At 38.7% G+C, this 13,809-nt stretch overlaps 1 protein-coding gene across 2 annotated transcripts; it reads left to right on the forward strand.

Annotated features, from left to right (window-relative positions):
- Window positions 1–684: 684 nt before the first annotated feature.
- On the forward strand, window positions 685–10,451 carry cep78 (centrosomal protein 78). Of its 2 annotated transcripts, none has more exons than XM_079344016.1 (16): window positions 685–857; window positions 1,489–1,797; window positions 1,908–2,083; window positions 2,340–2,412; window positions 2,526–2,629; window positions 2,745–2,919; window positions 3,011–3,124; window positions 3,459–3,523; window positions 3,646–3,748; window positions 4,423–4,525; window positions 4,697–4,739; window positions 4,902–5,042; window positions 5,192–5,269; window positions 5,515–5,696; window positions 6,977–7,139; window positions 8,151–10,451. In XM_079344016.1, the coding sequence occupies exons 2-16, from the start codon at window positions 1,497–1,499 to the stop codon at window positions 8,736–8,738; spliced, it is 2,409 nt and encodes an 802-aa protein (XP_079200142.1). In that variant the 5' UTR covers window positions 685–857; window positions 1,489–1,496; the 3' UTR covers window positions 8,739–10,451. The 2 variants fall into 2 exon arrangements, with proteins under 2 accessions (XP_079200142.1, XP_079200143.1); XM_079344017.1 differs by having other exon boundaries at window positions 1,489–1,758.
- The last annotated feature ends 3,358 nt before the right edge of the window (window positions 10,452–13,809 follow it).

Here is a 13,809-nt window from a genome sequence, read left to right on the forward strand (position 1 = left end):
ACCAAAACCGTTTAAATAAAACTAATTTAAATAAATAAAATACTTATAATATGAAAGTGATCTCTCCTTAAACCTTTACACACACACACAGAGACAGACTCTAGAAGTTCCCAGTTACTAAAACAGGGTCTTTCCTTTTTCCAGAGGTAAAACTCATGACCACCTGGTCACAGGACTTTTGCTCGTAGTGACAACGGACCTACTACACATTCTCTTACCTAAACGTTTTTATGCATATTTTCAAAGACGCAGTTTGCTTAGCCATACAATCAATCACTTTATATATCTTCCTTTATTACAGCTGTGTTTTAAACTAAAGTTGTTGTATTATTGCTACTAAATTGTTTATATTCGCCCATATGGTCCGGTTATTCTTTCATAACTTCTTTTCTTCAGTTTCTAAATTCCTCTTCGAGTGATTTTTAAAAAATAAATCTGCTGTTGCTGTGGTTTTCTTTGTTTTCTCTTTCTTTATTAATCTGTTGTAGTTTGTGTCTCTATGCTGCTGTTGCAACCAAATTTCCCTCCAGGAATCAATAAAGGCACATCCTATCGTCACCAAAAAAAGAAAAGAAAATGAGGGTTTGCATTATTTTTACAGTCTATGGTTTGCATTCACCCGCTTTTCGAGACTGTCACATGATCTTCATGGCACTCCGCGCCGATAGGGGGCAGCAGGCTTCCATACAGAGTCAAACGGACAGTGAGGTAGAGAAGGAGGCGGTGCATGTCAGCGCCACTTTTGAGCGGTCGTAAATATTGCCAACAATAACATATCGCCAAAGTTGATAGACAGTCGACAACAAAGTCCAAAAACAATGCTGTAACAACGATAGAAACGTCGGTACACGTGCAAGGTAAATTAAATATTGTTTTGTTTGTTCAAACATTGCGTTATTAGGCAACAAACACAGGCTAAAAAACCGTTCAAATAAATAGTCAGCCACTATCCTTCAGTAGCAACGGTTGCTAGGAGATTAGCTTGCTTACGCCCCTACCGGTGAACGTAATAACATAACAGATAAACGAAACAACTACATTTCTGATTATTTTCACCAACATACATTTGACAGTGTTTACTCCCTTAAGGTGCCGAAGTGTTAAAGGTTAAGTGTTATACGTAAACATGTGACCCGGTAGATCTGGGAACACTGACTTTACTTTACTTTTACTACTTTACTTTCTATTTTTGGGATCAGAGCTTTAAAATGTTCATCGTTGCCCCTACAACTCCTCTCTAATTCCCCCCTGTTATAGTCACCTATATGGGCTCCACTTTTGTTTTTTAACAGGCATAAAAGTATTTACAGTTATGACCTAAAAGCAGGATTATATTTTCAAATATTTGCATACAGAAATCCTGTATTGTTTACTAAGACAGCTGCTTTGATGTACACAAATTGGTCTACCAGACACTAAATACGTTTGTATGATTCTGACTAAAACAATGTTTTTGTTAATTAATTTTTTATCTGTCTGCATTTGTAGGGTCAACGATGGTTCAAGACGGTGCTCAAATTCGTCGGCAGGGTCCCCAGGACTTTATGGCTTACTATGACCTTGCCTGTGCTAGACAGCAATCTGTCCCGCTTCCAGCAGTAAAGATAAACCTTGACAAAGGGATATTGGACTTTAATGGAGACAGGGTCAAACTCACAGACTGGCCGCCCATTCTCAGCTCTATCTGCATCAACAAGCACCTGCACCACATTGCAATAAGTAGCACATACCAAGCAAGTCTGGGTTCTGGGGAAGCAGGTAAGGTTGGAAAAAGAAAACCTTTTACATCAAGAAACAGTAACCAAAAAAAAAAAAAAAAACATTTTCTGATTGAGAAACAGGTACAGAAACTTTAATTTAATAAATGACTGATTTTGCCAATAAACTCTGATCACTGCCTATTTTAGATAGAAGCTATTTAAAATCTAACCTGAAGAAGAGGATCCCAGCCATTCGCTCAAAGGACATGACATTTAAGTTGTGCAAGGCCCTCAGAGACTGTCTGAGTATCTCTCCTAACCTCAAGACTCTGCACCTTAATGGTCTTCCACTAAGAGAGAGGGACCTCATCACCTTAACAAAGGTATGCACAAAGAGAATATTATCATTATTATTATTATTATTAATAACTTGATATTAGTCAAAGCAGATTCTAACCTGTGAGTGTTGATAAATAACCATGTCTTTTTTCCACAGTGGTTACTGTCATTTTGGGGTCGTAAACATTAATGCTGGATGTACGAAATGTAAATCACAAGTTGATTTTGATTCAGACAGCTCGATGTGAAAGAGTGTAACAGTGAATAAAAAACTTAAAAACCTTATGTATTCTGATCCAGGGTTTGGCAAAAAGTGTTTCCTTGGAAATCTTATCCATGGCTAACTGTCCAATCACTGATGAAGGCTTAGAAGGTATGTATACTCACAGTTTGGTTTCCTCTTTGGATGTCATGTTTCACAAGATTGAAGAGTGTCAGCATGTCTTTTGTGTGTTAAATTCTTTTTGTTTATTGTTTATGTTTCAGTTATTTGCCAAAGTGTTAAGTATTCTACAAGCATCAGGACTGTAGATTTCACAGGATGCAATCTCACCTGGAAAGGGGCGGAGCATATGGCAAACATCATCAAGGTGTTATATTTAGACAAGTTACACACTCTTTTATCAGATAATCATTCAATCCAGACCTTATTTAAAACTTGTACTTGTAAAATGCCTTTTATAAAATAAGAAATATCTGTGTTAGTATCAGGGAATGCAGAGGCACGGTACTGCATGGGCAGAGTCTCTGAGGTACAGACAGCCACAGTTTGAAGGTATGAGAGGCCTCCGACGAGTCACCTTAAACTGTAACACTTTGATTGGGGACCGAGGCGCTGCAGCTCTGGCGAATGAACTAGCTGAGGACCTCTGGGTAAAAGGTGAGTTGGTATGTTGGCTTGAGGGAATTACATTGAGAAGTAGAAGTTAAAATTAGGGGTTTATGTAACTATTTTGTTTGTTTTTGAACAGCTGTGGACCTACAGAGGTGCGGTCTGTCCAATGAGGGAGCTCGTCGTTTGCTGGAAGCCTTGAAAACAAATCCTTCTCTTTGTGTTCTGGATATTCGAAACAACCCTTTAGTGGGTAAGAAGTAACTCAGCCATGATCATAATATTTTATAGATGTATTTTAGAAATATTTTATAGATGTTTGTCTCAATGCAAGGACGTATTATCTTTTTGGCAAAGTTTCAAACGGGCACTTCATACTGAGGTTTTTATTTGAGGTACAGCTGGAGCATTGTTAGAATGTTATTTAGTTGTGTCCCCAATGTATGTTATTTCTAGGCAAGCTCTTCATGTTATAATACTTTGTATTGTATTTCCTTTGTTAATGTTGTTCAGAAACGTCTCTGAAAACAGAAGATACCATACATGCATCTCTGCAAAACTTTTTTTTTTTTTTTTTTAATGAACAGACAAAGTCCTCATTAAAACTGTAATCGAGAAAGTGCTGATGACTGCTGATGGACATTCACAAGAGGTCAGTGTCTGCAGCTCAAGTGATCAAATACAGTCTTAGAAAATAAACTCATTGACATCAAAAGTGAATCCATGATTTGCAAGCATGCTTCATATTTGATACACATCCATTCTCTCCTGTAGTACTGCTGGATCAAGCCTGCAGCCACAGAGCCTCAGAGAGGGTCTTGTCCAAGGAGGCGTTCACTGCCAGTTACCGTCAGAAGGAAAGCTACAGTACGGATTGGTATGTGTACAGATATTTCTTCGCACTGTCTTACATTAAACACGAGTACCTGTCTATATGTTAACAGTTAAACTCAGTCTCCCTGTGCAGACAAAAAAAAACCATACTGTATTTTAACGTACCGTCGATCCTCTGCAAATAGCAGCACACCCTCTAGTGTCTGACTTTGTTTCACTCTGTGTGAGATAGTGTTCTCTGATCTCACGCTCGTGTTGTCTCTTTTTAACTTCTCACCGTTTGGCTTTTAAGTCATCCTGAGAACTGGTAAGAACTGAATTCATTTTAATCCTTCTCATTCTTTGGAAGTTCAGCCAGCACCGATGACTGGTGCTGAAGGAAACTTACAAATCAGCTTTTAGTGCTTGATATAGTTTACTTTAGAAAGTGACCAAGGTTAAGAACAGTTGTAGCGTTCTTTTTGACAAGAGCCTTTCTGCTCGTGCTTTTAATATCTTCCAGTATCTTCCAGTACACCTATCTGTATTCGAGTGGACACTATGAGCAATACAGACATTTTACAGAAACCGAATCATTCGCTCGACTTTGAGTCCCTTTGCCGTCGTGACGGTGTGTTCCTGTTCAAATCAGTAGTAAATGTTTCCAGACACCCCATACTTTGTCTTGAAGCTCCCTGCTTGTGAATGAATCTTTTACATGATTTCTTTCTGCTGCAGCCCCTCGGAAAGGAACTTCTGCTGGAGGACGCAGTTTAGGCGTTTCTCAGACACGCTCTTCATACGTGCCGTGGCGTGCTGCTGCTCGAGCCGGACGCCAGAGGTGAGGAGATTATCTAGTCCATAAAAGACAGTTTCCCATATCTTATAGGAGGAAACTCTATGATTTAAGAAGATAAAAAAAATAACATTATGAAGTTAAATTATCAATGTGTATTTGAATGTTGGGTTTCAAAGTGGATGGATATTTTGCTGTTTGATCCCTTTGTTACAGAGGTATGCCTCCTGGAGTTAATGTGATGAATCAAAGCTTTCAGGTGAGTTTTCTTTCGTCTGTGTATCAAGTATGCACTGGAAGAGTTTAACAGAAACATTCTGCAGTAGTGAAAGGATCACTGCCATATTAAGAACAGTCACATTTGCAAATCAGGATTTAATTTAAAACGCTAATGTCATCTTTGTCTGCAAAAAAAAAAAAGGGCGCAGCGACTGTGAAGGTTACCATGGAGTCAAATTCAGAGGAAGACGAAGACGAAGAAGTGGTGTTGGAGGTGGAGCAGAAAACGTCTTCACCTGGTCTTCGAGACAGAATAACTGGGCCGGAGTTCACACGTATGCAGGTCGGTTACGTCTTTCTCAAACGGGAACTTTGAAAGTTTTTGAGAGCAAGAACGATATAAAGGTTTTGGACTTACTCGGCTTAGTTTTAATCAGTGCGAATATGCTTTGTGATGGTTTTTGTGTGTGTGCTGTTGTGCATGTCCTGCAGATGGAGCTAAAAGAGTGTCGCCTGAGGCTGGCAGAGGAGCGCAGGGCCAGGCTCAAAGCTGAGTCAAGGCTCATGGAGGTCAGGATCATCTCAAAGATAATTATAAACCTGTTGGGTTTTTTTCACATTATGTTTCCCTTCCTTTTGTTTTTGAGTTTTTACACCGTGGATTCCTGAGCTTTAGAGATCTTGTCAGGGAACTGAAGGATCTTAAAGCTAGACTAAAATTATAAACCTACAGAATCCATCAGCCATGTTAAGGTGTGTTTTGGATACTGCTTTTTAACCGTTCTTTAACTCTTTCTTTTCTTTGTTCTTTTCAGTTTGAGTTGGAGAACGCTCGTCTTCGTGACAACAACCACTCCCTGTCAGAGGCACTTGCAGCCACAGGCGCTGCATCAGTACCATCGGCTTTCGGTGCTCTGGAGGATGAGGCCGTTCTTGAGAGCATTGAGACCTCATTTACAAAGTTTCATGCTTTCCTGGATCTCCTCAAGGATGCTGGGTAAGTATTGTTTAAACTGGACAGGAGCACATTTGTCTGGTAGCTTTGCTTGTTGCCAGTTGAGGTTTCGGTGCGAGGCGGTGTAAAGAGAGCATTTATCGTAGAACTTTCAGTTTCAAGTCTGGTCATTCAGGTTATTTAATTTATGTATTTGGGTTAAATTGACCCCCTCCCCCTTCCCCCTCCTTTTTAATACACTCTGTTGCCAGAAATAAAGTTCCATTCTATCAGAATCAGCTTTATTAGAATTTTACTTCAGTAAAACGGGCTCTCTGTACAAAAGTATCACATTGAATCTAAACAATGAAGACACAATAGCAAAGACGAATTAAGATATTAAGACATATAGTCTATTAGTCCATATTAGAAGTAATATAAGGGGGAAAAAAATGTTTTCTTTATTTTGACTTTACTTATATTTTCACCTCATAAAATGTATTTTCACACCTCAAGATGTTTTGTTCATGCTTGACTGTATTTTAGCAGCCAGTGTAAAAACAGGAAGTATACTGAGATTCTTTTGCTCTGTATGCTTTAGAATGTCCCGCAAATGATGGGTTGGATTTTTTTCCTGTAAACGTGTGTTTGGTTTCACTTTCAGTCTGAGATGCCCTTTAACAACAGAAGAGTGTTTGTTTTGGGTCTGTTGGCTCCCAGCTTTTGGAAACCTGATCATGAGCCCAGTGAAAACAACCCTTTTCTTCAGTTTCACAGCTGTGATTTACTTTAACCTCTACCTCTGTAATGAGCTCCTCATCCTCCCTTTCCTTTTCAGTTATCTTTGATTGTTTACATGAAAGTGCAGTCTCTATAGGTGTGGATCCAGTATCCACTCTGCATATCTCTATGTATTCCCCCTACAATCAGTTCTACTCTGTGGCTTTGAAAGTTTTCTTAAGACTTAAGTCTGACTCATTCATTCCTCCTGTTAACAACTACTTTATTCTTTTACACAGTGGAAACAATACAGCCGGTGTCTGGCTTTATAAAGGTGTCCTGACTACTGTTTGAAGTCATGATGCCCTCCCATGTTTGTTCCATCTATCCAACCAAAACATATGTTTTTCTAATTCATCCAAATGGAAGGGCAAAATGGTCACATTTTAATTTCCATCTTGCTCTCTGATAAAAAAAAAAATAAAAAAAAGTCAACCTGTACGTATGAGAGGTATCATTGACTAGTTCAGTAGCTCACACTATGCTTCTGTACATCTCAGTAGAACCAGAATGAAATGTGGAGATTTTATTTTGATGGATTTTATCTCCTTCTGTTTTTTCAGCCTTGGTCAGCTCGCTTCGATGGCTGGAATCGACAAATCTGACTTCCATCCCCCGGGCAGACCTCAACTCTCCTCTACTTTAGGACCTGATTTAGGAGTTGTGAAGTCTGTTGCTAGAGAGGAGTATCTGGAGGTCCGGGCAAAGACTGATGCTTTAACTTTGGTGAGAGAGAGCAATTAAATGTAGGGGAAACATTTGCCAATCACGGGTATAATGTGATCACAGTTTTTCTAGACATGAGTGTTTCAGTGAAGCTTGAAGCATGTACTTTTGAAGCCCAGAAGGTTTAAGTATGAGACAATGAGGTCGGTTTCTTTTAAGGAGGATTTTTTTTACCAACAGCCTTCTGTACAAACTCCTATGCTCTAACACTCCTGTTTGTCGTTTGAGCAAAAATACTTCCAACCGCATCAAGAAGAAATGAAGAACTGAACTGGGGCGTCAGATAGCCTAGCGCTTATGTTGTGCGCCCCGTGTACAGAGGCTAAAGTCCCTGTTGCACCGATCATTGATTTAAACTCGACTTCTGCCCTTTGCTGCACGTCATCCCCACGCTCTCTTCCACTAAAAAAATAAAATAAAATTAAGAGTAATAAATAGCAGTTATATATCATATCTGAACCTTTAGGCTTTGTGAGTTCTCAGAGTCGGTGTCAGAGCTTTCTGTAAAGTTACATCATGGTGCTCTAAGAAAATGCGCTATGAAGATAAGTTTTCCCTTATAATGCATGTTTTTTTTACATTTTGTAAAAGGCTTCATATGTGCAGTCTGATGACTAATATAGCAAGAATAAGTCAAAACAATGTCATTACATCGTGGGGTAATGGCTTCCTAAAAAGAGAGTGAAGACAAACTCCCTTCTTGTTTGTTGTTTTTAGCACTACTTTCATCAGCTCACTTGAAATTGATCAGAGAATCTTGTTTTTTCGACGTTTGTCAGACACTTTCTGGTAAAACAGAAAGGGGGGGGGGGGGGTTTGGAGGCAGGAGGGGAGGGAGGGGTGAGCTGAGGGACAAAGGAGTGTTGTCCAAAGAGAAAATGTGTTTTTGATTTGCATTGTAAGCCTTTAAAGTGTCACCCTGTCTTTATTCGTTTTCTTTATAGCACTGGTTTTGAAACAATTTGTTTGGTTAAACAATTTTCTCATCAAACCTTGAATTTCTCTTTATAGGAAGGCTGCGTCCTGCCTGCTCAGAGTACTAAACCAGTTGACACCACCAGTCCCAGATCTCCGGCCTCAGGCAGGGAGTTCTTGTGTGAAAACAGGCCGCTAGGTGTAACCTTCAATCAGGCTCGTGGACCTGCAGGTGACACTGGTGTAGGTGAAGAGGAGGAAACAGATAAGCGTTTAAAGTCGGATGCCCAGCATGACTCAGGGTCTGAGCGGAGTTTCCGAAGCCAGAAATCCTTTGACAGGGTTTCTATTGGTAAAACTTTCCAGACTCAAACAAACCCACCAAGGAGCATCAGCAACTCTCACAAAAGCAACAGCTCCAATGGATACAGCTTCCACAAGAGCTATGCTAACAGTCATGATTCTCATAGCAATGGGTCTCATGGCGGATTGTCCGGAAGATCGAGTGTTAGTGACAAGGCAGAGTCTGTGGGGTCAAGGAACAGGGGACAGGGGAGGCTCGTTACAGTAGGTCAGTCAGGGTCAGACGGGTCCTATGGGAGAGCCTATCCAGGGATGGAGACTCTGGAGCAGATCAGATCTCTGGTGAGTCTGGGAGGGCAGTCAGACAATGATTCCTTCTGACCTGAGACATTTTAAGACCCTTGTGAGTGCCGTCTCCTGGAAGTCCTTCTGAATTATTGGTTATTTCAAGTATGTCAAAGATTTACGTTGAACATGTCTTTTTTTAAAAGTTGAGATTTATGTTTGAATCTTTGGCAGACGTTTGACCAGAATGTAGATGTGTTTCATCTTTCAAAAGCACGAGAATTCAGGAAACATTTTGCTGCTTTATAGCCAAACAGAAGTGCAGGTAAAGATGTTGTACAATTTTAGTTACTGATTTATCCTTTTTTTGCAAAGCATCTATTTTATTTCAGTGAAAGAGAAGACAGTCTTTACCCAGCTATACAAAGTTTATTTTCAAATGCAGGTTACCGTAATATGATTCTGTTACATGTGAGAACACTTCAGACTTCAGACAAAGATCACATCCCAAAGCCATTCTAAGGGGGCATTTCTGAAAATACTTCTTTATGAAGGACTTTCACCTCAATAAATTGACTTTTAAAGTTAAAAGCATTAAAATCACTTTGATCAATATTTGAGTTCACTTAAAAAAAAAAAAGTGTGAGTATTCTGAAATGCATATTTTATTGTTCTTAGGGCATTTTTATCTAAAGTGATTTTTTTATATAAATGTGTCAGCAGTTTGTGTTTTTCAGCATCTAAGGTTTATTGTTTAAAATCTGTCAACTGCTAATTTACCTTTTTATAATTACATGAGCCATTAAAGCTCATACTGAAATCTTCAAGAATAAAATCTAAGTATTATAATACAAACACAATTAAAGGCTGCCCACTGACATAATTGTTGTACTTATATTTACTGTTAGTGCTCTGTGTGCTGTTGGAAGTTCTTATATGTGATGTAGACTGCTGGGCGAGGCTCCACCTCTTTTTGGAGCACGTGCGCTTCTTTAGAAGGACTAGAATCTGTTATAAAACATTTTCGTTGTTTGCGCTCTCTTTTGGTTCTGTATCCTGAGAAACGCAGAAATGTGACCAAAGCACAACTTTGTGGGTGAGAGAAGCACATAGTGTTCTGCTGGCGTGTGTTTTCCATTAAAAGTGAGCACAAAACACCAGTGAGAGCCAAAAGTTCAGCTCTCTGCACATGTGAGTGTATAAAAATATTCCTCTCTGGTATTTTAACGTCAGACGGCATATTGGGTTATGGACATTTTTTTTAATACATATTTGCACATTGAGAGAGTTATTGTTTAAACTTTACTGGTTGTTGCATTTTTTTAAATTTCTCTCTCTGTGTAGTAGTGTAGTGTCTATAAGAAATGCATTCATTGTCTATAAAATGCAGTTTACGGTCATGTTTAAATCTGGAAAAATAAGATTTCTTCGAAAGCTGGAACAGTTTCTATTGTACGTTTTGATTGGACGTCAGCCTTGGTTGGACTTTGTTGTCCAGGGACAAGGTATTACAACCCTCTGCCTGAGAAAGACATATGACACTCTAAAGAGAACATCCTGGCAATTGGACTCAGCATCACTACGTCATGAATCAGAGCATCACTACTTCATGAACCAGAGTGTTAATACTTTATTAGTACTTCATTAGCTGATCTATTAGTTGTCAACTACTTACATGAAGTCTCATTGGTTTAGTAAATGGCTCATGGTGGGCAACATGAACTATGATACCTTCCATACGACTAATTTATGACCATTCATGTAAAACTTCATAGTTACATTAAACTTCAGGTCCACATTGATGTTTCAGTTGTCTTATCATGTCTCTATTCTTGTTATGTGACTTTCAAACACATTTTTAGCATTTACCAAAATAAAAGTTCCAGCAGATTGAAGGGAAGATCTCTGGAGTGAATTTAATAAAATAATCCACCTCTCACAATATCCGTTATGACAGGTTAAGAGAAATGCTGAAGACATTCGCTGCTGTCTTGCAAGCTGAGGGTGTGGCCTTATTTATGTTTTGCTAGTATGCAATTTGTGGAGCAGGTTGTTAAGCAAGTATTGAGAGGCAGCTTGTGTTTAGCTTCTTGACCTCTGTGCGAGGGATGAATGACTGTGTCACTTCTTGAGGTCAGTAAATTGAAGGGTGTTTCTGTTTTGATTTGTTTTTGAGTTATTTGACCTTTTTACTTTAAATCTTGACTGTTCAGCCATTTGATACATAACTTTACAAAAAGAGTCCTCGCTGTTATGCTGCTTGCCCCATATACAGAGGCTTTAGTCCTTGTTGCAGCCGCCCATGGGTTTGAATCTGACCTTGGCCCTTTGCTGCATATCATCCCTTACTCTCTCCTCCAAACTCTTATACTATATCTAACTTCCTATCTCTACAATAAAGGCATAAAAAGACCAAACATAAATCTTCAAAATTTAAACATTTATAGGCTTTCTTAATTATTTTTAGCCTATCTATGTTCAACATTTTTTGTTATTAGCATTTTTCTAATTATTCTGAAGTTGCAGAGAGAGAGTTGTACCATGCTTGTGTTATGAAACAATGAGCTGTCATGCAACAGCGAGTTGATAGCGCAGCTGAGCATGTGATAGTATTTGTTACATTAATGAGCATTTCACTATCAATGTACTGAGGCCACTTCGATAAGAGAATGATCAAAGCTGTTGTGCGTCTTCCGGTGTGGTAGAAAAGTCCACAACACAAGCTTTTTTGTTATCTTCACAGGGGAAATTTCCAGACTCCACTTTGTACTATTACTCTCTGTACACCAGAACAAAGTGGAGGGTAGCGAACTGTGAATATTTCTCTCATGTTTTATGACCTCTACCATTAGTCGTAGCTGCTTCACAGATATGAAGACTACACTATAATAGCTCCTACAAAAAAACTGTGGGACAAAGCTGACTCAGACAACGTAGCATCAAATAAAAAGTGACACTCCTGAATTATAACTGGTATTGCAATATTAAAACACACTCAATGACCTCAATGGCCTTGTCAAATCACCAAAAGTCATTATAAACACAAAAAGATCTCATCCAATAATTCTACTTTTTTATTTCCTAAATTACTAATTCCCTAAATTAGAGTGCTTTCAAACAAGAAACGTGAAATACATCGGGGGGTTCATCCTGCTTACTGTAAGAGGTTTAACTGTCCTAAAAATGAGCCTCTCAAGCAATGGGAGTCATCCATCAGTTATTAAAGTGAAACAAGTGGTTGTGTTTTTATACTTAACATTTCTAAAACCAATCCTTCTGAATTTTAGATCACCCATGATGCACCTCTCTTAGCTGCATTAACACTCATGCATTCAACTTTGCATTTGGATGATAGTGCATCTATGTGTCAAATACCATGCTGCAGTTCTAAAAAGTCATATTTTCTTGTGTCTGAGACTGGGTATACATACAGAGACTTGTACATATAAACATACATACATGTGTTTTACATACCAACATAAAGTTATACATCATACATACAGTTCAGTTGCAATAATCTGGGATTTAGAAAAGGTTACATACTTCTGTCAAAGTCTCAGGTATTGAATTACCTCTACTTCTATGAAATGACCACATTTATTGTAAATGCTCAATAAAATGACCCAGCAGTCAAAACAAGACTGGCTGTTTGTTATTCTGAAACTGAACTCCTGCACAGCAAAGATGAGAAAGATTATACGTCTGTACAATTATATTGCAGCAATATCCTTGTATGATAACTGTGTACAAAATGAAGATTTCATTTGACTTTCTATGTCCTGTACACATGCAGATTAGACATTTTTGTTACTTGGACAGATGCACTATATTGTTTTCCTCAGTGCTGCTTTTTCCTCCTTATTTTAACATTAAATGCATGGAGGCCTTTAATTGAGTACTGCCTTTATTTATTAAAATGTGCTGCAACACCAGGCTAGTAAAAGGGACTGTGATATGCTGTATTTGGAGTTTTACAGTACACAAGTTTTTATCTGTGAAAACAAGACGCTCCGTGTCCTTGTTATCTTCACTATTGATGAATCATGATGCTCAATGTTCTGACACTGGATAATTGTTGTTTTATTGACAGGTGATTAACTTTGATTACTAGCTTAATATCAACATTTATAATGATGAAGATAACCGTATTTCTCTGCGTCCTCTCATAAAAACTGGTTCCTTGCAGGGGCAATTGAGGCTGTAGTTTAATTGTTACATAATGCTGTCTGTAGCTCTTCCTGTGGTTGACCTCGTACAGAGAAAACACAGGAGAGCAAACTCGCCTCCACCACACTTTGTCCTTTCAGCGAAGGTAAATAATTGTGAAAGGTGACAAGTGACGCATGTTTTTGTTGGACAAACTTCAGTTTCTGATCTGAGATCTCAGAAGACTGCAACAAGTGAAGGAAATAAGGGAACGTGTAAACATCCAAAATAGTTCAACATTTAAAGTACTGTTTATTTTGGATGAGTAGATATGATTGGGATTTTTTTTTACATTCATACCAATAGATAACTAATTAAAAAAAAGTGGAAATATAATCCTTTGTTGTACTATCCTGAAATACTTTCAATACATCCAATTAAGGATGGTCATTAAGATCTGATTAACTTCTCTCTCAAATTTTAAGGTATCAAATCTCATTTTAAAAATGACAGAAACCACTGATGTTTCCTTTATTTCACAAACCGAGCAATAAATAAAGTAAAAGAGAAAAAATAACAGCTGGAGGAGGTGTCTGGGATGAGGGAAGTCTGGGTGTCTCTGCTTAGACTGCTGCCCCCGCGACCCGGCCCCGGATAAGCGGTAGAAAATGGATGGAAATGGATGGATGGAGAAAAAATAACACAGGGCAAGTAACCAACCACTTGCAGAGTGGAGTATTATCGATTTAGGTGCACGTGGCACCTGGACAGTGCTTAGTAAGTGAACAGGTGCCTCTCCAGTTACAAGACCAATTTCCTGACTTGGTCCACACAGGGACTTGAACTGGCAACCCTTTGGTTCCCTAACCAGGGCCATACAGACTGAGCAAGGGTTAGATCACAGTAGAGTATTTGTTCTTACTATTCGAGCTTTGCTTTTGCTCTTGTTTCTCTTTAATGGCACATTATCCTTTGGTATGAATTTCATGTTTAATTCAATGCCATTGCATGGCGTACAAAC

This window comes from Symphodus melops, assembly GCF_947650265.1.
Source record: "Symphodus melops genome assembly, chromosome: 1".
NCBI lineage: Eukaryota > Metazoa > Chordata > Actinopteri > Labriformes > Labridae > Symphodus > Symphodus melops.

Bases quoted from the DNA above. Each gene is read 5' to 3' on its own strand.
- cep78 (XM_079344016.1), top strand. From the start codon at position 1,497: ATGGTTCAAGACGGTGCTCAAATTCGTCGGCAGGGTCCCCAGGACTTT. The intron at 4,740-4,901 runs GTGAGTTTTCTT...AAAAAAAAAAAG, and splicing joins TGATGAATCAAAGCTTTCAG to GGCGCAGCGACTGTGAAGGT. The intron at 5,270-5,514 runs GTCAGGATCATC...TGTTCTTTTCAG, and splicing joins CTGAGTCAAGGCTCATGGAG to TTTGAGTTGGAGAACGCTCG.